The sequence below is a fragment of the Piliocolobus tephrosceles genome, chromosome 1, assembly GCF_002776525.5.
Source record: "Piliocolobus tephrosceles isolate RC106 chromosome 1, ASM277652v3, whole genome shotgun sequence".
In the NCBI taxonomy this organism is placed as follows: domain Eukaryota; kingdom Metazoa; phylum Chordata; class Mammalia; order Primates; family Cercopithecidae; genus Piliocolobus; species Piliocolobus tephrosceles.
In genome coordinates this window covers 11,648,278-11,673,819 of record NC_045434.1, presented here as the reverse complement: position 1 = coordinate 11,673,819, position 25,542 = coordinate 11,648,278, and the positions used below count along the sequence as shown (strand labels likewise).

At 44.1% G+C, this 25,542-nt stretch overlaps 1 protein-coding gene across 4 annotated transcripts in view; it reads left to right on the top strand.

The window, feature by feature from the left end:
- The window catches only part of MTR (5-methyltetrahydrofolate-homocysteine methyltransferase), a 111,100-nt gene extending 85,936 nt beyond the window's left edge, over positions 1–25,164 (top strand). For 2 of the 4 annotated variants that reach the window (XM_023216192.2, XM_023216191.2), the window contains exons 25-33: positions 2,079–2,160; positions 6,421–6,519; positions 7,595–7,670; positions 10,804–10,959; positions 12,758–12,954; positions 15,647–15,847; positions 16,644–16,836; positions 18,298–18,410; positions 18,839–20,585. In XM_023216192.2, the coding sequence (XP_023071960.2) occupies positions 2,079–2,160; positions 6,421–6,519; positions 7,595–7,670; positions 10,804–10,959; positions 12,758–12,954; positions 15,647–15,847; positions 16,644–16,836; positions 18,298–18,410; positions 18,839–18,925 (1,204 nt within the window). In that variant the 3' untranslated portion in view covers positions 18,926–20,585. Of the gene's footprint in view, positions 1–2,078; positions 2,161–6,420; positions 6,520–7,594; positions 7,671–10,803; positions 10,960–12,757; positions 12,955–15,646; positions 15,848–16,643; positions 16,837–18,297; positions 18,411–18,838; positions 21,040–22,855 lie in introns of those variants that run through there. The other 2 variants (XR_002732376.2, XR_002732375.2) reach the window with 2 other exon arrangements.
- The last annotated feature ends 378 nt before the right edge of the window (positions 25,165–25,542 follow it).

Here is a 25,542-nt window from a genome sequence, read left to right as displayed (position 1 = left end):
CTTAGTCTAGTGGATGAATCGATATTTGGAGAGATTGAAAGAGTTAAATAGATTTGGGATCTTTGGTCCCTGAGCATACACTAGGCATAAAACAGGAGGGGCTCAGAAGGCCATGGAGTTCCTTCATCTGCCCCAGGTCCATGGTCTGGCCCCCCTGCCACTCCGTACCCCAGCCTTCCCGGTCCGAAAGATGGCTCTTGACTCACTGGCTTATGCATGAATGCCCATCTTCCAGCTCCATTCTCATAGCCTGAGGCTTTGTGGTCCTTTGCTTCCTGTTTACGAGTGGAGATACTGTTAGGAAGATGGAACAGATGAAGTGTTACTGTTTTTGTCTGTCTTATGAGTTTTTAGAGCTTTCCTTGAGAAGCCTGTTAAAAACACACTCATGCATGTATTACACCTATAACCGTCCCATGGTTTTTAAAAATTACCTCAATAATCCACATTTACTAGACCTTGTCAAACAATTCAGAGGAATGTAAAGTACAAGTGAGTCTCTCTCTTCCCACTTTCAGCCTCACCTCTGCCCCCATAACCAGTGTGGACACTTCGATGTGTATCTCCCTGTGTTTTTTCTAAATATATAGAAACTTAGATATAGGATTGGTTGGTTGTTTGGAAAAGCTTGAGGGTGTTGTTTTTTAAAAATACAATTGCATTAAACATAGTGTTCTGCTACTTTGTTTCTTTCTCATATAGTAGCATATTCTAGATACTATTCCAAACATACATTTTTGTTGAGGGGAAAGAATATGAAAGCACTTGAGGAAGTGTAGTGCTACTTCTGGGGAGGAGGAGGGGGAGAAAAGGCGGCAAGCACTGCCCATCTCGTGGGGACTGCTGATGGCCGCCCTTCTGAAGGTGGGATGTGGCCAGAATACACTTTTCCTCCCTCTCCAGGGGTTCTGGATTAACCACTGTAAGGGAGGCTGTACACGTTTTCAGTTTCCACTTTAATTCGTTATGTTCTATCAAGAAGTAGCAGATCTGTAGCCTATCCTGTTGCTGTAAACATCCACTCATCACAGGGCAGTTTGTTTTGCACTTCCGTTAATTAGGCAATTTTAAGAATGAAAGGGCGTTTCTTCCTAATACCAACATTTTCAAGTTTGGTAATAGGGATTTGGGGCAGAAATAATCTTAAATATTAAAAGTAAAATATTGGCCAGGTGCAGTGGCTTATGCCTGTAATCCCAGCACTTTGGGAAGCTGAGGCAGGTGGATCACGAGGTCAGGCGATCGAGACCACCCTGGCTAGCACAATGAAACCCCGTCTCTACTAAAAAAATAGAAAAAAATTATCCAGGTGTGGTGGCAGGCACCTGTAGTCCCAGCTACTCGGGAGGCTGAGGCAGGAGAATGGTGTGAACCTGGGAGGCGGAGCTTGCAATGAGCCAAGATTGTGCCCCTGCACTCCAGCCTGGGCAACAGAATGAGACTCTGTCTCAAAAAAAAAAAATAAATAAATACAAAATAAAATAAAATACAGTATTTTTCTTGCTTTTGCCTCTCTGAATTATTCTGTGTAGAATTTCGGGTTTGGGGTTCCATTCTGCAAGTACAAGGTGGGATTGGGGCCGAGGAGTGTTGACGTCTCCTATGAACAGGGGAGCAGCTGCTAGACAGCCACGTCCTGTGTCTTCTGCCTGGTTCCTGGTTCCTTAGGGGCCCTGGCTGCTATCCCAGCTCATTTGGAGGAGGGAACTCAACCTGTCCTTGATGACAGCAGTGTGATTTCCTGGGCCTGGTTACCTCCCTTAAGTCACACAGGCTGCTAATGAGCATCAGGTCATGCACGGGCTCAGTCCCTTGTTAATGGAGCTGAAGACAAGGTCTTTCTCATTTTTGCCACAGACTTCTGCAGAGCCTGGGCTAGGTTTCCCATCTTAGGGTAGGGAAAAAGTCATTCATGTTTTACAAGAGAAATTTGAAGTTCAGTATTTGTAGGTAAGCACCTTGAAGTGTTTCTCTGGAAAGCACTGTAGAAATACATTATCTCTAATGGCTCTGAACAAGAGTTGTATAGGAACTGTCAGTGCTGATGGATATATTTTCTTTCTGACCCTTCTTTTTAGAACCCACACAGCGGTTAAAATAGCTCCAAGATACAGTGCGCCTGTAATCCACGTCCTGGATGCATCCAAGAGTGTCGTGGTGGTAAGTGGGTGACCTTACATTTTGTTCCAGTTGTGTTGGAAAGAGTGCATTGCAAGTAAGGGTATAACTTAAGATCTATTCATTTTTATTCAGTTCTACTAAATAAAGGTCAAAGAGCAGCCTGAGGCTTATGGTGTGCCTCTGCAGTGACTGCCTTGCTGGAAGGAGGTCCAGGTGACCATGTCCTGTACTTTCAAAGACAGTTACAGAACTGAGCAGCAGACAGGTAGATGGCCTGGCACCAAGACACCTTTGACCTGGACACCAGCCAGCCAAAGATTTCACCCACTCACAAACATGAATAGATACTTACTTGACTATCTAAAAGGAATGTTGGATTTTTAAATGACATTTTTCCAGATAGGAAAATAAACTTGAAAGTGTCCTCGTTGACCCTACCCAAAGATAGAAAAACATCTTCTAGATATTTAAAACTCAGAACAGTGGTTTCTGCTTCTCAGTGAACATCATAAACAATTAGCCTACGTCCTGCTTTTCTTTTTCGGTGAAGCCTAATATTCTATCTTGTTACAGATTTCATTGTTTTCACTGAATAATGGGCTATAACCACGGGGGGGCACCCAAGAGACCTTGTGGTCCAGTGGTTTCCAAATCGATTTCAGCCACAGAATATTTGTCTGTTAAGTGATATCTTACCTGGAAATTCAATGTGGCAGAATTTCCAAGTACATCACATCCCGCTCTTAGTGTTCATCAAAAGAGCACAGTTTGAGAACCACAAATCTAGTCTAGCCTTCACATTTTACAGGCGAGGAAGGTTACTGAGGTGGCCTGGTGATCTGCGAGACTTCCAGTGATGCCACGCGACCTGGACCAGGGTGACCACATTTCCTGAGCTATCTTCCAAGGAAATTATTTCAGATCTGTGAATTTATTTACATGAAAGTTATATAATAATCACTAACATTATTGAAAACGTGTAGTGTGCCAGGTACTGAGCTAAGTGCTTTACATGGATTTTGTTTAATCCTCAGGCTAACCTCACGAGGTGGATATTTTTATTGTCCCCATTTTAGAGATCAAGAGACAGAAGAATAAAGAGATTAGGAACTCTACTGAGACCACACATCTGCCAAGTGGCAGGTGTGGGATTTGAATGCAGGTTATCTTTCTCTATGTTAAATTAAACTTGTTTCCCATTAATACTTAACAATTCGCCTTTATTAAAAAGGATAAAAGTAACTCAGTCTGGGATCATAAAATTGCAATTTTTTATTTGCCATTGATGTAGACAAATATGCAAATAAGCTATATTTCTACAACTCCATTTTAAAACAATGTTTGTTTCTTATTCTTGGATTGTGCTCCATAGGAGCTTATGTCAGGTCCACGGGCCTCTTTTTAACACTTGTCATCATTTTCAAACACTGATGCATAGCCTTGAATAGTTTCCATTCAGAGGCAAGACTTTTGGATCCATTTAGTTGCACATTGCTAACTTTTCCTCTACAGGCAGGGGAAAGAATCAGCCCTTTGACGCCATGTTTGGAGGATAAGCTCCCTCACCTTTTTTTTTTTTTTTTTTTTTTTTTTTTTTGTGAGATGGAGTGTTGCTCTGTTGCTCAGGCTAGAATGCAGTGGCGCGATCTCGGCTCACTGCAACCTACGCCTCCCAGAGTCAAGCAATTCTTCTGTCTCAGCCTTGCGAGTTGCTGGGATTACAGGTGTGCGCCACCACTCCTGGCTAATTTTTTTATATTTTTAGTAGAGACGGGGTTTCACCATGTTAACCAGGCTGGTCTTGAACTCCTGACCTCAAGTGATCCTCCTGCCTTGGCCTCCCAGAGTGCTGGGATTACAGGCATGAGCCACTGCACCCGCCCTCCTTCACCATCTTGAAGAGCTAGAGCAGTGGGGGCCTTGCTGAAAGCCAGGCAGGGAATGAGGAGTGGGTGTTTGTGCTCTTTACAGTTTGGTCCAGCCACGCAGCCAGCAGTGGTTAGCTCCTCCCATGTACAAAGAAACGACCACGTTTTGAAATTACTCAAACGTAAGTCAGATGACAAATCATGTGGGTAACTGCTAGTGACACTTCAGGAGCCAGTGGTATAATTTGTTTCAGTTGGTTGTGGGCTCATTGATCTAACTGAAATGAACATGGAACAGGATCACATTTAAGCAGCTGTCTCATGTATTTGGAAGATTCCAAAAAGATGTGGCAAATACTTAATGGTTGGAGATTTAGACCTGAGGATTGCCCCTTGCTTTCTTTTTTCTTCTTTAATAAAAAATGAGGTGCAATATTTTATTCTTTTTAAATTATAAAATATGTTTTCAATTTATTTGCTCTTATCGTGTGGCTGTTGCCATGAAATACAATTTTTAAAAATGAAGGAAAATATAAACTGCAATATGTCCCAGTGGTTGGCATGAAAACACATGATGGATTTGATTTTTTGGTGGAAGGATCATGTAGGTTAGCCCACATATTGACCATGAACTTGTTTCCATCAAGTAAGTCAGACCAGGCCAGAAGGGGCCTGCCACTGTGGCTCTGGGAGCAGTGGGCTCCATGGGGCTGTGCAAGGTGCCAGCAAACTGCAGTGGTATGTTCTGTCTACCTGGTAGCACCAGCATTAGGGGGTCGTAGATTTCTCTGGATGTCAGGGACATCTGGTTTTGCTCTCTCAGAGTGTATAATCTAGCAAAATGCAAGAGGGTTTTAAGACATTGGTTACATATACTTCAGGGAGTTCAGAGTAGGCGTTCCCTTCTTGTTTCATTGGGCTGTGCTGGGTTTCCTAAACGAGGACTCCATTGAGGTGAGTTCAATGTAAGGCTGGGAAGTACTATGTGGTGTGAACACTATTTGGGAACCTATTTTTGGCCTGCCACAATGGCCTTTTCTGATTGTATTCCTGAATGAGGTGATTTTGTTTTATACTAACTCATAGGTGATTGAATTGTTATTAGAGATACTTAGAAAACCCACGTAAAGTTATAGACTTTTAAAGCTGATAGGCACTTTAGCCATCATTCAGTCTAACTTCCTTAAGTTCAGATGAAGATTTCTTGCCTTTTTGTGTATTAGATAATCATGCTGGAGAATGCAGGGATGGGGTAGTGCTATGTTTATTTTTCAACTGATGTGATCAGTAGTTGCCATTTCTTCTTTCTACGTAATTTTATTTTGTGCTTTGATGGTAGCTATTCTTCTATCAGCTTGATAATCATAGTCACAAATGATATTTAGCCAATCCTGGTTTTACAATTTAATGAGTAAACTCACATTTTCTCAGATGATTGGTTTCCTTTCCAATTTTAGCAGAAAGTCACAGTGGACTATGAAGATTAACCTCATTCCTTCAGCAAACATTTAGTGAGAATGCACCTCCAGGCACTGGGCTAGGCACCAAGGGCATGAAGGTAGTGAATGTGTGATTGCAGCTCTCATAGGGCTTTCTCGTAAGGGAAGTGGATATATAAATTGATACTAAAAGGCTTTGGAAAGTGCAGTAGTAGATGAATAGAATATTTTTGAAACATTGGGTTGGGGGTTACTTAACCCAGAGGGTTCCCAAGACCACTTTCAGGTTAAAAGTTTCACTAGAAGGACACAAAGAACCCAGAAACACTGCTATGACCATGGTTTATTATTGTGAAAGGATATAGGTAAAATCAGGAAAGGCAAAAGGCACATAGGATGGAATGCAGGAGAGACCAGGTACAGACTTGCAGGAGTCGTCTCCCCATAGAGTAATCCGGATGGTGCTTATTGCTTCCACTAATGATGTGTGACAACATGTAAGGAGCCTTGCCAACCCAGAAGCTTACCTGAACCTTCATGTCCCGCGTTTTTGTTGGGGTTTAGTCACATAGGCCCAGAATGCCCATGTGCGTAGCCTTAATTGCTCAGTCTTCAATCCCTGCAGAGGTCAAACATAAGCATGAGCTACGGTTCCTCACCACAAATCAGACTGTTAGCATAAATGATCTGACGTGGCCCAGGGTGCCAGGCACGCAGTGACTCTCTTATCAGACAGGCTATCCCAAGGGTTTAGAGTTTGTCTCCCAGAAACCAGTCAAGGGCCAGTCCTTTCTTTGGCTTGTGCAGGGTTTGAACATCCCAAGGCCACTGAGTTTACCCTTTCCTGCATACCAGGCAGGAGTTAGCACAGTTAGTGAAGGGAGAAGAAATGAAGTTAAGGAAGCCTTCCTGAAGGAGGTGTTATCAGAGTTGGCCATTACTGCACCAGTTTTATCATCTTTTGCTCATCTATGGTTATCTTACATTTTCAGTGTTCTCAGCTGTTAGATGAAAATCTAAAGGATGAATACTTTGAGGAAATCATGGAAGAATATGAAGATATTAGACAGGACCATTATGAGTCTCTCAAGGTAAGTAGTAGAAACAGATCTTCGCTTGTGTTTAATGTGACTAGTTTTTATGATCCTAGTTTTTAATGTGACTTCTTAAAATGGTTTTGAGGAGAATAAAAGGCTTGGCATCATTTTAGAGAATTTCTGTCTTCTAGTTCAAATCAGAGGTCTTCAGTGTCTGAGTTCCCAAATAATTTTTGGTTATATTAAAATGAATTTTATTTATTCAGCCAAACATTTATTGGGTACCCAGTAGGTGTTAGGGGCTGCTGTGCTAGATACCAGAGCTTTGGTAATGAATAAAACATGAGTTCGTACTCAGCAGGGAAACAGGCGCTGAAACAGTTTACTGAAATGACTCCCACAGATCCCCATTCTTGAGGAGCTAATGGAAGAAAATGGAGACATGAGGCAGGACTAGTATAAGCCTCTTTGCCTGACTGCCCAACACTGACTGTACAGAATGATGTTTCAAGAACTGTCCCTCTCTTGATAAGCTTCAGGGAGTCCATGGAGAACAGGCATAATTATGCTTTAGAAGTCACTGAAATATTTATTTCTGGTTATTTGCCTTATGGGCTTTGGTGGGAGCATTTTGGGAGTTGCTAGGCAAGTGAAATGAGATCAACAGTGTGAAGAAAACATGCTGTTTTGCTTCTGAGGTGCTGGCTAGGCCAAGATGCTGTGGTTGGCTTTTTTCTCTCCTTAGGTTTGCTCACAGTGGACAGTTTCTTTAATTCTACCTTCTGGTCCTCAGGGTGGGCCATGGAAGCCAGTTAACAGCTGGCCTCAGGTGTTCTAAAAGTACAGGTAGGACACCTCCCTAGTACCTCAGGTTCAGGCCGCAGAGCCAGGCTCATATTTACATATCAATAGTTAATGGATGCTTATTGAATCTTTACTCTCTGTTATTCTGGTGCCAATGTGAAACCAACTGGATAGAAAAGGAAGAGCTTTTTAGGGTAAGGATTCTCATGAACAAGAGCTTTTGCCTTTTTTGCAAAGCTTACATACTGACCTTCTTGGACATGTTTTCATAATAGCTGTAGAAAAGCTAACAGTCTCTAACTAATTTTTCTTTGTTTTTTAACAGGAGAGGAGATACTTACCCTTAAGTCAAGCCAGAAAAAGTGGTTTCCAAATGGATTGGCTGTCTGAACCTCACCCAGGTCTGTTTGGCTGTGGACTGGAGAAAGACTGGGTGTGGTAACTGACAATGTGCTGAGGAGATATATGCATTTACTTGGCTACAAAATCAAACCAGCAGCTAACAACTCTCAACTGTATCTAGTGCTGATGAGTGACTGAAGAACGGAAAGAAAGAGAATAGGTGCCATTTATGGAGCAGGTGTTGTGTGCCAGACACCATCCTGAGATGGACTCATAGCAGCTCTCTGAGTCCTTCAGACAACTCTGTAATGGACATGGGAATTATCCACGTTTTAATTTGAAGAAACTGAGATTTGGGTGGAAACTTGAAAGGTTACTAGGAATCTGTCTCTGGTTTGTCTTCTCTTCTTTTTTCTTTTTCTTTTTTTTTTTTTTGAGACAGAGTCTCGCTCTGTCGCCCAGGCTGGAGTGCAGTGGCCAGATATCAATCAGCTCACTGCAAGTTCTGCCTCCCAGGTTTACGCCATTCTCCTGCCTCAGCCTCCTGAGTAGCTGGGACTATAGGCGCCCGCCACCTCGCCCGGCTAGTTTTTTTGTATTTTTTAGTAGAGACGGGGTTTCACCGTGTTTGCCAGGATGGTCTCGATCTCCTGACCTAGTGATCTGCCCGTCTCGGCCTCCCAAAGTGCTGGGATTACAGGCTTGAGCCACCGCGCCTGGCTCTGGTCTGTGTTCTAAAGCCATGCTCTTTCCTCTATGCTGTGCTTGAGTTGGTCTCTGTCTCTTTGAAGGAAGTTCTGTGGAAACCTGCCTGGTGGTACTGTCACCTGAGGTGGCCTGGGTCTTTCACAGGCACAAGGGCAGATGTAAAGTGTCTAAAATGGGAAGCGCCTTTGCATTCACACATCTTTAAAACACTGCAGCAAAGCAGGATCCTCTGTTTCTTGCTTTGTCTCTTGTCCTCTCTCTGGATGTTTCCCTCTCTTTTTATTTCTTTTATTTGGTTTCTTCCTTTTTTCAATATCTAGCCACCTTTCTTGCCTCATATAGGTGTTCACAAGGGAATAAAACATGTAAGATGTTTTGACAGGCACAGAGAGGCGTGAGACACAAATGCAAAACCAAGACAGAGTGAGCAGGGGTTATATTAATTGAATCCATATTTCCAAGGTAATGCCTCAAATCAGCTTTCATTGCTCACGACATCTGTGTTCTACACATGCTTGGCAGAGTTGAGCGGATTAAATTGGAAATGTAGGTGTGCTTGGTTCTAATTTCATCCCTGCTGAGTTCAGTGTGGTTTGGTGGAAAGAATGCCATATTGGGAGCCGGGAGGCCAGGGTTCTCATCCCCATGTGGCTCCTGACTCTGACTCACGGAATGACCTTGAGCAGCTTGCTTTCACGTTTGACAATTTCTACCGTGTGAAAAAAGGAGTTACTTTTTGGAAATGTTGTGAGGGTAAAGTACTCTGTGAAAACCTTTGAAAAACTATAAATTGCTATATATAGTTCAGGCTCCGATTATTTGCTCTGTATCTTTCCCTGTGAAATTGGAATGATAACACAATGGCAAGTCTGTTTGGATCAAGTCAAACATTCAAAACATATTTTGCTGGAAATACGCTCCCAAGGCCATAGCACCTGGCAGCAGTTGGGATGCTTTTTTAGTGGCCGCTGTAACCTCTGGCATGGGGCTACTGCAGGGCCCGTCCTGCTGCCCGAGGGCCATGGGGCCTTGAGGCCTGGACTTCTGAAATATATCTGAGGACAGCCAGTCTTAGGGTAGTTGCAGAAAGTTGATAGGAGATAAAAGAGGGTCTTCTTTTAAGGCCCTGATGGTAAAACCGCAAACATTTCTTAAACTCTGGAAGACAAGCTTGGTCAAGAGAGAGTCCATCAGTGGCTCTGCAGCAGCACATTCGCTCTGCCTTCCCACGTGAGAGAACGCTTGAATCAAGGGTCTATCTGTAGATTCCTTTTAGTTTCTCTACTAAGGGGACCATAAAGACTTTGTTGCCAACAAACCAGCATAATAGGATATTTCCAAAGAAGGGATTGTCCTGTGTAGTAGAAGGATGATGGGGAACAAATGGGAAAAGGCTACTGTGAACAAGTATGAAAGGGTAGAGATTTCCAGGCAGAATTAAGAAGTCAAATGAGAGAAAAATAGAAGCTTCTGTGTTCTCCCAGAGCCCCCGCGATGGGTAGAGTAGGAAGTTCTCCGATCCATGTTACAAATCAGAAAGTAGAGAGACAGGAAGGCTCAGATAATGGCAGTGGGGCCAACACCTGAGATTCCAGCCTGATCCTGCCATGTCAGACCGGAGTCCGAGCTGCAGACCACACTATGGGCTGGAGGGCAGGTAGCAGTGCTGCCCTACCTGCCCCAGAAAGCCCAGCAGCACCATCTGTCTCTGAAGTCTTCACCATTATTTAAATTATGGTATGTTTTAGACTCACCAGGAGGTATGAAGAACAACATATTGACATCCATGTTTACCTACTAGCCAGCTTAAGACATAACCTACCATCTGATTTTTTAAAAATGAAACAATACAGAGTGAACAGAGGTTATATTAATTGAATCCATATTTCCGAGGTAATAAGTGAGCTTTTCCTTGCTCATACATCTGTGCTACACACGTGCTCGGCAGAGTGGACGATTATGTATTGAAGAATATGTATTGGAAGTCCCACATGTGTCTCTTCCTCCCCTGCAGAAAGCACAGCAGTCCTGAATTTGGGACTTCATTTGCCTATATTTTGACCGGGCATATGTATCAGGCAATCTATATAATTGTTTCCGGTTTTGAAACTTTATATAAGTGGCTTACTCTCCATGTCTTTCTGGAGTGTTCTTCACGTTCACCTTGTCTTCATTTGTATAAGTGAGGATTAACCCGTCTTGTCTTTCCTTCTTGGACGGGGGGTGGGGATGGAAGGATTGAGGGAACAGTTTCCAAGGGTGGTGTAGTCAGCTGCATGTGAAGAATAGTTTTATTTAAGACTCAGTGCAGAATTACTCCTTCTCCACGATAATTTAAAGTTCCCCTCTTTGTAAAACAACTCCTACGGGTGACAGGAGGGAGGCAGAGCGTGGGAGTTGGCAGAGCAGTGAGGAGCTGGCAGGGAGGCCTCCATCAGGCAGGGTGCCAGCATCAGCATTGACAACCATACTTCTCTCCTGTAGTGAAGCCCACGTTTATTGGGACCCAGGTCTTTGAAGACTATGACCTGCAGAAGCTGGTGGACTACATTGACTGGAAGCCTTTCTTTGATGTCTGGCAGCTCCGGGGCAAGTACCCGAATCGAGGCTTTCCCAAGATATTTAACGACAAAACAGTAGGTTAGTGCAGTATATCCTTCCTTTCTGCCTCTGATATTCAAGATGTAGGATTGTGACTTTGAAGACCGGAATTGGTGAGGAGCAGCGGATTTGGATTGTGCAGATTACAGTTGCTTTCATATTGCTCACCTGCCCAACTTTTTAATGTTTTCAAACTGCTAGATTGGTCCTTATTATATCAGCTAAATTTGGTATCTACTTTATTCTTTTAATACATGTTTATTGACGTCAGTTACTTGTTGGGCACTAGGGATAAATGGAAGACAACAAAATCCCTGCCGTCTAGCACCCGACTAGCTGGCACAGCCAATAGTAATGGGCCCTGCCTGGGCTCCTATGGACACAAGAGGAGACAGAGATCAGACTGGGTGGTCAGGGCAGGCTTCCTGGACGAGGTGGTGTTTGAACTGTTTTTGAGGATTCGGTGGGAGTTGCCATGGCTGGAACTGTGGATGTGATACGGTGTTGAAGAAAAGGACATTCCAGGTAGAGGAGACAGAGGAGACAGTGTGAGAAGGCATAGGCACATGTGCCTGTTTGGGGAATTGTTGGGAGCCCATTGTGCTTGGAGCATTGGGGAGGGAATGGGAATTTGGGGTGTAAACTAGAGAAGTAGGTGAGGTGATAAATTACTACCCCCCACTTCTCACTTCTAGCCTCACCCCAAAATCCACCAACAGAGACACAGAATCCAAATGCAAAGCCATTCAAAGGATCAGGTAGTAGCCAGATCAGAGCAACAGGGAGGGGTAGGCTCACAGAAGCATGGGATTAGGGCTGAGAGGAGCCTAGAAACCAAATTACTGCCAAGTTTCCCATGGGGGGTGGGCCTGGGTGTACGTGTTAGGATGCTGAGACTCAGGAGCTCTCAGGTAGCCAGGAACGTGATGGTGGGCAAGGGGCTTCTCAGTGTGCTGCCCCTGAATTATCACAGGTGAGCTGTCCAGGGACCGTAGGGCAGGCTTCTCATTATGGGCAGGATGACCCAGTCTCACAGACACAGAAACCGAGAGGGTGTCCTGGGAGCCTCGCTCGCACTGCAGGTCCGGGAGCAGGCCAGCCAGGTGGAGCACTGAAGGCACGTGTGAGGGTTTGGGCCATACTTCACCCCCACTGACGTTCCCTGTTCATATACAATTCCACTGACTTCACAGTGACCTCTAGGGGACATGGCCTGTGCCTTGTATGCACTGTGCCTTGTATTCTGTGGTGTCTGAGCCTGGATGCATACAGTAACAATTTACTGAGCCTGAGTGCATATGGTAAGGATGTAGCTGTCCTTTTTTAACTCTTCATGGCACTGTTTAAGCCCCCAAATATAAGAATCCCTTCAGATGTTGTTATGTTCAAAATATCAATTGTTATGAATTATATTGTGGTTGGGATTAAAAGCACCACAGAATATGAGGCACGGGTCATGTCTCCCAGAGGTCACTGAGAAGTCAGTGGAGTTGTACATGCATGAGGAACGTCAGTGAGTGAGGAATTTTTCTCGTCCCCTCTGACAGAATGCTTTGGGGAGCCACAGCTTTGGTTCTCTGCTTTTTGTCCGATGGAAAACTTAAGTGGCTTGAACTGGGAGAAGCAGACTGTGGGAGCTGCACTTAGCAGGAACCACAAAACCCTGGCTGTTCAACTTTGAGCTGGGTCAATGGCAAACACCAGAAAGCATTTGAGGAAAATGGAGAAGCCTGAAGAGGGAAGGTGTCTGAGGAGGGGTAATGGCTTTTAAAAGAAGCATTGTTTGATGGTTATTTTCGGCATCTTTAAGTGAATTCTAATTATGTTTTTCTAATAGGTGAAGAGGCCAAAAAGGTCTACGATGATGCCCAAAATATGCTGAACACACTGATTAATCAAAAGAAACTCCAAGCCCGGGGTGTGGTTGGGTTCTGGCCAGCACAGAGTATCCAAGACGACATTCACCTGTACACAGAGAGTGCCGTGCCCCAGGCTGCAGAGCCCATAGCCACCTTCTATGGGTTAAGGCAACAGGTATGGGTGGTGTACTGACAGCCAGGACGCTGCTTTCACTTGTGAGTTTAAGCACTAAACAAAATAGCTTTGCATGAATGAGAGTCTGCTTTACCTGCTCCCAGATGACCAGTCACATGCCCAAGCCCCAGCCATCTGTAAGGATGGAGGAGCGAAGGCACCACCATGGGTGTCAGAGGCAGGGCCCCTCAGCAGGAGTGAGGCATTTCACGTCGTGTTCCATGGATAGACGAGGACCATTGCTGCTGTCTCAGGTGGTCACACGTCAGGATCTCAGTCTTCTTAGCCTCTGAAGAAAGAGAACACTCACTTGTTCTTTGACTGTGCTGACTTCTTTTCTTTGAGTGGTGAGAACAGACTCTTCCAGCAACTTCTCTCTCATCCCCACCACCTTTGAAAAGGCAGATATCATATGCATGTCCCTTTAGCTGCTGTGAAAAAGAGTGTCTTAATCAAGAATTGGAGCCAGAATTCACCAGTCATTAACAAATTTAATAATTTGCAGTAAGTTATTCTTTCTGTTTTACTGCCATTTTCAGTCATTCAGAAATAACAGTGTTGGCTGGACACAGTGGCTCACACCTGTAATCCCAGCACTTTGAGAGGCTGAGGTGGGAGGATTGCTTGAGCCCAGAAGTGTGAGACCAGCCTGGGCAAGACGGCAAGACCCTGCCTCTACAAAACAGATTTAAAAATGAGCCATGCATTGGGGAGTGCATGCCTGTATTCCTTCAGCCAGCTACTCGGGAGGATGAGGTGAGAGGATCACTTGAGCCCAGTGATCATGCCACTGTACTCCAACCTGGGCAACAGAGCAAGACCCTGTCTCTAAAAAACAAGCAAACAAAAAAGATAGTGGCGCATTTTAATCCCAACCACAATATAATTCATAATCATCGATATTTTGACCATAACAAGAGCTGAAAGGATTCTTAAATTTGGGGCCTTAAACAGTACCATGAAGAGTTAAACAAGGACAGCTACGTCCTTACCATGTGCACTCAGGCTCAGTAAATCCTTACTGTGTGCATCCAGGCTCAGACACCACAGAATACAAGGTATGGGGGTTCTAATGTTAAGTTCCAGCCCCTCCTTACGAGGGAATCTGTGGCTTTTCTTTTACAGACATAACTGTGTTCAGAAACCTCTGCTCCAGCCCAGTCTTTCATCTTTCAAGTCCTGTGTCCTCTGTGATCTCTTTTTACTTCCAGTACCATTCATGTCCAGGCAGTCTGTGACATATTAGGGCATTTAATAGAATGAATTCTCAGAGTTCACCTTTTTAATAGCCTTTGGAGAGGGGAACTGGGCCAGGCACATACATTACCTACCCAGGTAGTGATTTCTCAGGAGGGGCTTTCCTCCAGTGCACTCTGGAACATTCTGGCGGCAGTGCCTTGTTACTCTGGGAGTCTGCTCTTCTGAGTAGGCTCTGATTGCTGTCTCTTCTAAGGTACCATGGGGCTCTGTGATCTGTCTCTCCTGTGGTGCAGGGAAGCGTTGGGTCCCCCTCTGGCCTTTGTTAGCAAAGAATAATTGATGGGCCAAGTGTACATGGAAAACGGCTTCCCCATGCACAGCTTTCCCTAAGCTCTGCGACATTCCTGTGTGCCATTACCAAACACCTCCTCGCCTGCACTTAACAATTTCCTGCCCTGTGTCAGTGAAGCTGCACTTGCTTCCACGGTGGGCAGCGAGCTGTGAAGTGTCTGGTTGGCCACTCATTAATTGCTCAGTCCTAAGCAGTACCATATATGCAGGAGCATGGGTTGTGGTACCAGCCCCCTGGCCCTCCCACTGTCTGGCCTTGGGCCAGTTGATCAAGCTTCCTGTGCCCCTGATTTCTGGTCTGTAAAATGGAGCTGATGGTATCACTTATGTCACAAGGTGGCTGAAGGGGTTAAATAGTAATTCATATAAAGTGCCAAGAACAGGCATAGAATAACCACTGAATGAGTATTAGTTATAAGCTGTTTACCTTCTCAGCAAATATTTATTGATTTTTAAAATATGTATAATACCTTATTTGTTACCTTAGTTGCAGGGAAGAGTTGCTTATCAGCTGAGGGGTGAAAAATGGGGGAGGATAGGCCCCAGGGCTGTGGAAAGAATCCAGAAGCAAATCCGCTGAATTCTTGGTTTGGTGCCCGGCCGGCCCTGGTGTCCTCAGCCGGCTCCTGAATGACCCCCGACTCCACCCCACATGTCAGCCAGCACGTGGCCTGGGCATTGCTGACCCCAGCAGTGTGTTGTTTGAACTGCTTCAGTTGATGCAGAGTAGAGGCGCTTCTATTTATTGGATCTCTTTCAAACATGTTGCTGGACTTAATTGAAAACACTTGGGGACAAACTTAAAAAAAAAACCAAAAACCGTGACGTCAGCACAGTGCCTGAAGGCATTCGGTAAATGGTCCGTGCGGGAATGAGCGAATGAGCTGCTGTCTTGACTGTTTATGTTACGTCATGTCATACATTTTTTAAAATCTCATTTCATTTGTTTATCTTACAAATATTTATTGAATACTATGTGTCAGACACCATTCCAAGTACTGGGGATATAACAGTGCACAATACAGGCTGCCATCTGTGTGTTGTGAAGCTTGTTCTCATTTGAAGCTGCCTGATTGCTCCTCATGGTATGCTGGTGCCACGTTCCTGCTAATGGGGCCCCTGCACACTGCTTGGTTTTAAGGCCGAGAAGGACTCTGCCAGCACGGAGCCATACTACTGCCTTTCGGACTTCATTGCTCCTCTGCATTCTGGCATCCGTGACTACCTGGGCCTGTTTGCCGTTGCCTGCTTTGGGGTGGAAGAACTGAGCAAGGCCTATGAGGATGACGGTGACGACTACAGCAGCATCATGGTCAAGGCGCTGGGGGACCGGCTGGCAGAGGTAAGGCACGGGCATCGTGCCAAGGGGCTGAGGACAGAGGCCAGGTGGGGTAGGGAGCCTGGGGTGGGTGCCTGAAAACTGATCAGCCCTTAGAACCAGTGTCTTTTTTTTTTTTCTTGAGTTGGATGCCGCTGACTTTAACATTACACATATTTTAATATTATGTATCCCCAGATTGCTTGTGTACGTTATCTTTGGGGCAAAGAAAAACCTTGAATGGTGCCATAATTGGCTGTTGCTCTTAGAGCCTCTACTTCTGCCTTATCTCTGTTATCTCTCTTTGCCTGTTTTGATGTGACATTTTCCTCAGTACCCCAAAAAATTAAAAACAAATTTTTATTTCAGAGCACCTCATTGTAATGCTGGTGTCATCTATAGATTCTTGGGCATCTTCCTATGCATGGAATGGGGGTAGCTTTGGCCCTGGGGAGAGCCTCTCCCTTCTCCTGCAGTGAACAGTGGAGGAACTAGCAGCTGTATGGTCCCAGCTGCTCTTTCTGGCCAGTGGAGCTTTGGATTGACCTTTAGGGAAATTGTTAAGTTTTAAGGTAGAAAATCCTCGGGTCATTAAGGGTGGTCCTTCAGAGCTCAGGTTGAGGCCAAAATTGAACTGCAGAGCAGCTAATGAAAGTACAAACCAATAGAGAATCCAGCCTGTTCCCTCTTGCCAATTTCCGCTGGCTGTGGTCCAGATGAGGGAGGCTGTCCTCATGGCTGTGATTCAGTGGGTGGAGGCTGCACTGGTGCCGTGAGCCCCCACCACTGCCTAAGCACACCTGGTGCCCTGGGTCCCAAGGCCTTTGCAGAAGAGCTCCATGAAAGAGTCCGCCGAGAACTGTGGGCCTACTGTGGCAGTGAGCAGCTGGACGTCGCAGACCTGCGCAGGCTGCGGTACGAGGGCATCCGCCCGGCTCCCGGCTACCCCAGCCAGCCCGACCACACCGAGAAGCTCACCATGTGGAGACTCGCGGACATCGAGCAGTCTACGGGTATGAGCCAGAAGGCCGCAGGTTCCTGTCGTCCTTCTTCAGTAGATAGAGTCTTATCAACATAATGGCACTGAGGGTTAAACATGTTTTTAAAATGGAAGGGCTTCTCATCACATTGTCCCTTATGCTGTTCTTTTTCACTTGTAGCTATTTATTCTGGCATTTTATTTCAGTATTACTGATTAGTATTCTTACATCATCAGTTTTAGAAATTTCAATTTGAATTATTTCCTCTTGGCCTACAACAGATGGGAATTTAGCTTACATATACCATCCCGTGTCTCTCCTGCACCAGTTTCCTGTCACAGGCATGGTCATGTCTTTAATCCTTCCCTTAGAGACCGACCTTTGTCCCTCAGTAACCTCACGTGCTTCACGCTCTAGTCCCATTGCTTATGGATAGTGTCCCTGGGCGCTGGTCTTGCGGAGCGCCCAGCCTTCCCTTCAGCCCTCTCTTCTCTTTACTTTTACCCTGATACTAACATTTATACTCATCTGTAATCATAATTCTCTGTTATGTTTTGCCTGTGGATTGATTCTAATAGCTGGAAACGAGAAGCTGGCACGTGCCCTTCTGAGACAAAGGCCCAGACGCCGACACACAGCCTCAGCGTCCTGTGCCTAGAGCTGAATTGCTTGTGGTTCTGTGGCTGCACATTGTCACATTGATGTGCTGGTTCTGTCATTACTGCAGAGTTGATGTAGTTGAGATGGCCCAGGCTAAGCTTACAATTTTCAGCAGAATTAATAGAAAGCGTGCCATCAAAGCTGATAAAGGCATCCAGATTTCAGTGAGAAACCATGAGCAGTGCTGCATCTGCTTCAGCAGGAACAACACTGACTCTAGGAGTCATGAGATCTGGGTTTGAGTCCTGTTTCTGCCATAAGCTAGCTGGGCAACCCTGGCAAAGCACTCATCCTTCATGTTGCTCTATTTCCTTGTCCATAAAACGAGTGGCTTCGAATAGATATCCTTGAGGGTCTGTTAGAGCTCTCAGATCCCAAGGAAAACTGTCTCTTCTTTCTCACAATGTTGTGGGCTCCTTGTTCACTGGCGCTGTCAGTCATCCCTAGTACCAGTGGCCGCACAGAGCCGGTAGAGAGCCCTTCAGCTGGTGTTCTCATCTCCAAGGGTAGAGTTCCTGCCTGAGAAGGTCTAGGCTTAGGAGCAAATCAGGGTGCCTGTAACTGATCTGGGATGGCCGGAGGTAGGAGTATAGAGTCGTTCCTAGGCCTGTCCCTCTGGGTTAGAGGAGATCTGTATGTCCCGAATTTGTTTCTTCACCTGGCAGGAATTTGCTAGACTTATCGCAGCTTTCATGCTGTGTCATGTGTTTACCTAGAAGGCATGAGTTCACTTTGGTTCACTTGTTCCACAAGAGTTCATTGAGTGCCTGCCAGCTGCAGGCCCTGTGCTAGACACTAAGTCAATAAGCATTTTCCCCGTGTTGCTCTCTCTAGGCATTAGGTTAACAGAATCATTAGCAATGGCACCTGCTTCAGCAGTCTCAGGCCTCTACTTCTCCAATTTGAAGTCCAAATATTTTGCTGTGGGGAAGATTTCCAAGGATCAGGTAAGCTAGCTGTTTCATTATATGTGGCTTCCCTAGTTCAAATGAAATTCTAGAACCTCTTTCATTTTAAATGTGAATGAGAATAAAGTGAGGGGAAAGGATGAAGAAATTTACTCCAGTTAATGTCTTAATTTGATTTCAGCAAAATACCTCTATTGTAGCCCTCACTTCTACATGCAAACCACACACACACACACACACACACACACACACACAGCTTCTAAGCATCAGATGTTTACTACATGTTGTGTTTCTGCCCAGAGAATAAGGCAACTTGGCAGATAAATGTCTATCTACATTTAACTCTGTAGATTGCTATTAAGACAAGAAATGGAAGGTACTTAATGTTTTTTGGCAAATCTTGTGGAAACTTCTATTCCAAAAGTCTTATCACGTTGGTTTAATAAAATGCTTCTCATCTTTTGCAGGTTGAGGATTATGCATTGAGGAAGAACCTGTCTGTGGCTGAGGTTGAGAAATGGCTTGGACCCATCTTGGGATATGATACAGACTAACTTTTTTTTTTTTTTTTTTTTTTGGCCTTTTTTTGTTCTTGATGATCCTCAAGGAAACACAACCTGGAGTGCCTTAAAAATAACAACAACAAAAATCCTGTGTACATCTGACTGACACTTCCCTACTTCTGGTTTTCGAAGACTATTTAGTGGAACCTTGTAGAGGAGCAGGGTCTTCCCACAGTGCCTGGAAGAGCAGTGAACAGGGCTCCTGTAGTTTCCCTGGTCCCTCTGAGATGGGGACAGACTGAAGACAGGTCTTCTGCATTTCAAAGCAAGTCAACTTGCTTTTTTCTATTTTTAGAGTGGAATCTAGGAGGCCACTTAGTCCTCTTTTTTTCCTCTTAGAAGAAAAGCCTGAAACTGAGTTGAATAGAGAAGTGTGACCCTGTAACAAAACGATACTGTGAGAAATGGGGCATTTTAATCTAAGTGGTTATAACAGTGGATTCTGACGGGGAAGGTGTAGCTCTGTTCTTTTCGGAAGACCTATTTTCTAAAGGCTGGATTAAATGGTTGCAGAACTGCCTTTGGCAAAAGGCATGCTCTCACTGCTTGCTTGTCAGAAACACTGAAGCTCTTTGCCCCAGTGTGGTCAGGCAGCCATGCTCTCTGGGCATTTTCATCCTCCCATAATTTCATATTTCCGTGCCCCTGAGGAAACAAAAAGGAAATGAGGAGAGAAAGTTACTGTTAAGGATTGTTAACATCTTCTAATTGTTTTCAGGATTGAGCAGGTTCTCAGCTGGGCTCTGATACCCTGTGCATAGTTGGACAGGTGGGCAGCATAACATCACTCATTTCTTACCATCTTATTCCCCTCCAATTCTCAATGTATTCAATAATGAAGAATGATGCCATCACTCAAGCAACAAGCCTCAAACTCACCCATGTCATCTTTTTCTTGGATGATTGCAGTTATCTCAAAAATTTGCATGCAAAATACACACTCATCCTACTTGAAGATGGTGGTGGAAATATTCAGGAGAAGGTAGCGTTGGAGTCCTGATTTGAGATTTGAAGGATGAAGACGAAGCAAGGAAGGAACAAATGAAAAACTGTCTTTGTTCATGAATAGGAATATTAAAGATTGCAAAAGTATCAGATCTCCCCAAATTGATCTATGGATTTAATACCATTTCCATTGGAAATTCCAGCAGAGATTTTATTGAATGAAACAAGCAGGTGTTTAAATTTATATGGATTAGCAAAGGACTTAAAATTACCAAATGCTTCTAAATATGAAGGAAAGATTGAGGAGATGCACCCTATGTGATACCAAGTTTTATTGTCAAGACAGTGTCATATGGTGCAGAGGTAGGCATTATGAGCAGGGGAACAAAATAAGGGCCTAGAAACTTGCCTAGGCATATGTTGACCTTTGCAAAATGACCTGGTGACATGGCAGGTCAGTGGGGATAGGAAGGATCATTCCCTAAGTAGTCCCAGAACAATGGCTATTCATGTGGGAAAAAAAGAAATTTTAATTTATCTCACCTTACCCAATGATAAGTTCCAAATATGTTAAGGGCTTTAATACAGAAAGCAAAAATTGTCAGTGTTTGGATGAAAAAAGCCTTAGGGCAGGAAAGAATCTCTTGAGACATAAAGTAGTAATCACAAATGACAAGGTGGTTAAGTGAATTCTGTTAAAACTAAAGACTTACATTAAGCAAACACTTGAAGTGAGAATGTGAGCCACAACTTGAGAAGACATTTATAATACAAATAACTGACACGGGATTCATAATCACAAATATAGAGAATTTCTGTTTAAAAAAAAAATAGAAAAATAGAGAAGACTACACAAGAGGAAATAAATAGGGCTTTTAAATAAATAGATGTTCTGTAGCATTGGTGGTCAGGGAAATACGAATTAGGACCACAATGAGATTCCATTTTATATCCGTAAGATTTGCAAAAGTTGGGTCTGACAATACCAGGTGTTAGATCTGTAGGGACTTGTACAACATTGTGGATGTGTAAACAGGCACCACTGCTTTAAAAAACAATTTTCCCTCACAGACTTGAACACTTGCAGACCTTATGATCTTGCTTCCAACTCCCACCTGTACGTCCAGCAAACTCTTGTATGTGGCCCCTAGGAGGAATGGGTAAGAATGTTCATGTAACGTATTTATAATAGTTCATAACTGGAGAAAGTGAAATGTATGTCTGTCTGCAGGAAAATAGGTGAATAATTATATATATATATATATATATATATATATATTCATCCTACAGGATATTATTCAGTAGTGGAAATGAGTGAACTACAGCTATAGCTAACAATAAGAATGAATCTCAGAAAATATTGAGGAAAAGTAGCAAGTTCAAAGAGACCACATGTGGTGTACTATTTTTATTGAGCTCACAAACAAGCAAAACCAAAGAATATGTAGTCTAAGCATACATATACAATAAAACTATGCCATTAAAAAAGAAGGTAACAATGATAAACCAAAATTGAGCGTGGTAATTACCCACAGAAGGAGGAAGTGGAAGGGACAGGAGCACATAGGTAGATGTCAGGTTATGCGGCTGTTCTGGTTCCTCCTGGTAGACTTATGAGTGTTTACTATATACTATTAATATATTATGCTTTATAACAGATAAGAGTTTTGTATGTATTAAATATGTTCTTAATATTAAATATAAAGGCAAAGTGGAATGATAAGCTAAAATTTGGTATGGTGGTTTTGTGGTTAATGTTTGTACATGTCAAATACAGTTTTTTTTTTTGAGACGGAGTCTCACTCTGTCGCCCAGGCTGGAGTGCAGTGGCCGAATCTCAGCTCACCACAAGCTCCGCCTCCCGGGTCCACGCCACTCTCCGGCCTCAGCCTCCCAAGTAGCTGGGACTACAGGTGCCCGCCACCACGCCCGGCTAGCTTTTTGTATTTTTTTTTTTAGTAGAGACAGGGTTTCACCGTGTTAGTCAGGTTGGTCTCTATCTCCTGACCTCGTGATCCGCCTGTCTCGGCCTCCCAAAGTGCTGGGATTACAGGCTTGAGCCACTGCGCCCGGCTGTCAAATACAGTTTTTAAGGAAAGGAAGAGCATCTTAGGGTAAACAGCAGCTGGAAAGGTGAGGGGCGGGAGAGTGCTGCATCCATGTGGCTGCCAGCAGTGCCCAGGTATCAGGCTTTGGGGAATGAGTGGATGGCAGGACCATTTGCTAAGACAGGCGCCAGGGGATGGGAGAAAGGATGAGTTTTGGAAAGATTTAATGGGACTACACTGAATATGGGCAGTTGGATACTAGACTTTGGAATTTATAAAAAATATCTGGAGTGAGAATTGAGAGACATCATCGTGGAGATGAAGGTCAGGCTGCAGTGCGGTGGGATCACCTGTGGAGCATATGAGGAAAAAAGAATCTGGAGGAGGAGGAGGGGAGCCAACAGGGAGCAGCTGTGGGTTGGAGGAAGCCAGGAGGGAGAGTGCAATGCCAAGAAAGCAAGGAAGAGTGTTTCAAAGCATGTCTGCAGAACCCAGTGCTGCGAAGAGCTCTGGGAATGGGATTGCTGAGGGCCCTTCTCACACTGAGTCCTTCAAGAGCAACGTCCGGATCGTGGGGACTGTTGGCAGACTCAGCCGCCTTTGCTAAGTTGAAGGCAATGGGAGGTGTGGAAGATTTTTTGGCTCAGTTAAATAAGATTGGAGGAAAAGGTAGGATTGAGAGTGTTTCAGACAGAAAAGGGATTATATGCTGAGGGTAAAGCACAAGTACAGAGGGTTGCAGATATTGCAGAAATCTTTAAAAACAATTATTTTAACCCAACTTCCAGGGAGACTGAATTTCTTCTGCCAGTCAATAACACCATCAACCTGGGAGTTGCCCCTGACCCCTCCAGTCTTAGCTCCTGCAGCTGTAACAGAATACCGCAAACTGGGTGGCTTATAAAGAACAGACATTTATTTCTTACAGTTCAGGAAGCTGGAAGTCCAAGATCATGGTGCCATCATGGCCGGGTTCTGGTGAGGGCCCTCTTCTGGGATGCAGCGGCCAGCTTCTCATGTTCTCACAGTGGGTGGAGGGTAAGCTTGCTCTCTGCCTTCTCTTATAAGGGCACTAATCCCATTCATGAGGGCTCCACCTTCATGACCTAATTACCTCCCAAAGATGCCATCTCCAAATACCGTCATCCTGGGGATTCCATTTCAACATGATTTGGGGGATACGTCAGACCATAACACTTCTCTTTTTCGCAACCTTCACATCTAGTTGGTTCTCAAGCCCTGGTGGTTTTACACACTAGATAGGTCTTAAGTTCATCTCTACGCCTGCCCTGGTTTAGGTTCTCATCATTTCTCCTCTGAATTCGTCTGCAACACAGGCTGCCGAGTTGGTTCCCACCTCCTGGGGCTGGAAGAGTGGGCTCTCTGATTCTTTACACCCCCGCCTCAATCCTCCTGCTGCCTGAATAACCATCTCCCCGTCACCTAGGGTATATCCCAGCCCCTTAGAGGCATGCAAAGCCTTCCATGTCTGACCCTGCCTTATGCCTTGGAAGCCCTAGACCCCTGCTGTACCCTGAAGGAGGTGTCTGTTCACATTGGCCCCTCTGTCTGGAATAAACCCACCCCAGTTCTACCCAATTCAGGAAAGCTTCCCAACCCCTCCCTGCCACCACCCCAAAGCTAAGTGACCCCTCTTCTTGCCTCTGTAACACCACCATGCACATATTATACAGTCCTTGCTGACACATAACCCAGTTCCCTGTTAGACTTAACGTTTCCTAAAGGCAGGTTTGGAACCTTACTCGTCTTTGTATGGTGTCTAGAATAGTGCTTGCTTTATGATAGGTGCCCAGTAGATGTCTTGAATGAGTTGAGCAGATCCTCTAGGGACAGGAGTTGGATGGAGAGCAGACTGTAAAGCCTCATGAGGGCAGGGGCCCTGCCTCTTCCTGAGCTCAGAATACCCAGAGCCTAATTCAGTGCCTGCCATGAAACTGTTCACTCCATTAAGCCTTGTTAAATGAGTTGGGGGCGGGTGCACTATGATGGTTTTTCTTTCAGAAAGAAACCGCACTATCAAAGCCCTAGCACCTTCTCTCTACCCACCTCAGGATTTCATATTAGATGGGGCCCAAGTGATATTTTCTTTACCATCCCATGAAGACAGCATATTGGCAGCCCTGCAAAAACAAAACAAACCCCTCAATTCATGGCATACTTGCTATAAATTAACTACGTGTATTGTCAAATTGTAGAACTGAAAGTATACTCTGATTTGGTGTGTGCGTGTTTCTGTTTAAGGAAATATATGCTAGTATATGCATTAAAACATCAAGAAGAGCTGGGCAGAGTGTCACATGCCTGTAAACCCAGCTACTCAGGAGGCCGAGGTGGGAGCATCGATTGAGGCCAGGAGTTTGAGGCTGCAGTGAGCTATGATTGCATCGCTGCACTCCAGCCTATGCTGAGACCTCATCTCTTAAAAAGTCCAAGAGGATACACAGAAATTTTTAAGTGGTTACCTCCACGGAAGGGGATTAGGGGATCAGAGGTGAGGGAACTCATGGTTTGGCTATTTCTCATTCTTTCTGCACTGTTTCAAATTTTTACAAGTGTGTGTTATTGTACTTTTAAAAAGATTAGCTTGGCAACAAGTCTAGCCTGAAATGGGTGCTATTTTGACTAGTCTGAGTGAAAAGTGAGGATTTAAATGAAGTAACCCCTAAACTCAGCCCGTCCCATTTTTTTTTTTAACACTTGGAATATCTAATTCCATTTACACTGCATTCTTCAAATGTAATTTTCAAAGATGGCTTTTGCCTCATCCCTTGCTTTTAAGTATTATTATAGCCTTTTGGAGACTCACAAAACAAGCAGTCCCTAAACTCTCGCCTAGGAAAGTATCTTGGAATAAATGGTTTTTGAGAACCGTCAGAGTGTATATTCTATGAAATGGAAGAAACAAGAACTAGACAGAGTCATAAATGCTGTTGGTCACAGACAATCTCTGCCATCCATAAGGTAAATATAATACATATGGCAACCTGCTGAGTGTGAACTTGGCAGCAGGTGAGGAAGGAACTTTGAACTCTCACAACCTTGTTTCTTCATTTCCCAGAGAGAAACTCGGCAAAGAGAAAAGGGACATTTCCTTCCAGATTATCTGAAAGAATTTCAATGCTTACCTTTAATCACGTGACGTCTTAGTAGTAGAAAAGAAGAGGTATTTATTTTGTTCATATTTTCAATAAAAAAATACATAAAATCAAGTTGGTATATGGTGTATATATAATTAATTTTTAATTAATTTCATTAATTACAAATATTTTAACCTGATGTGATAGATTGTTGGTTTTTAAAATTTTTAAAAATTCTGTTGAGATGAGTTTATCAAGAAAGTTTGAAGGATTCCAGGGGAAAACATTTTAGTGTTAAAGTGCTTGGTTATTTTTAAGATAATGCAGCTCTTTTCAGAAAAGGTAGCAATTCGCTCCAAGAGATATTTCAGTGGCTCATATAAAGCCTTCTAGTCACCATCAGATATTTCCTTACATTGCTATGAGCAAGTACTAACATCCAGTTTAAAACCATTGGGAATGCTGAAGTACAGCAAATAGAGGTGATAGCTTGGTCCCCAGGAGAGCCAGAACTGCT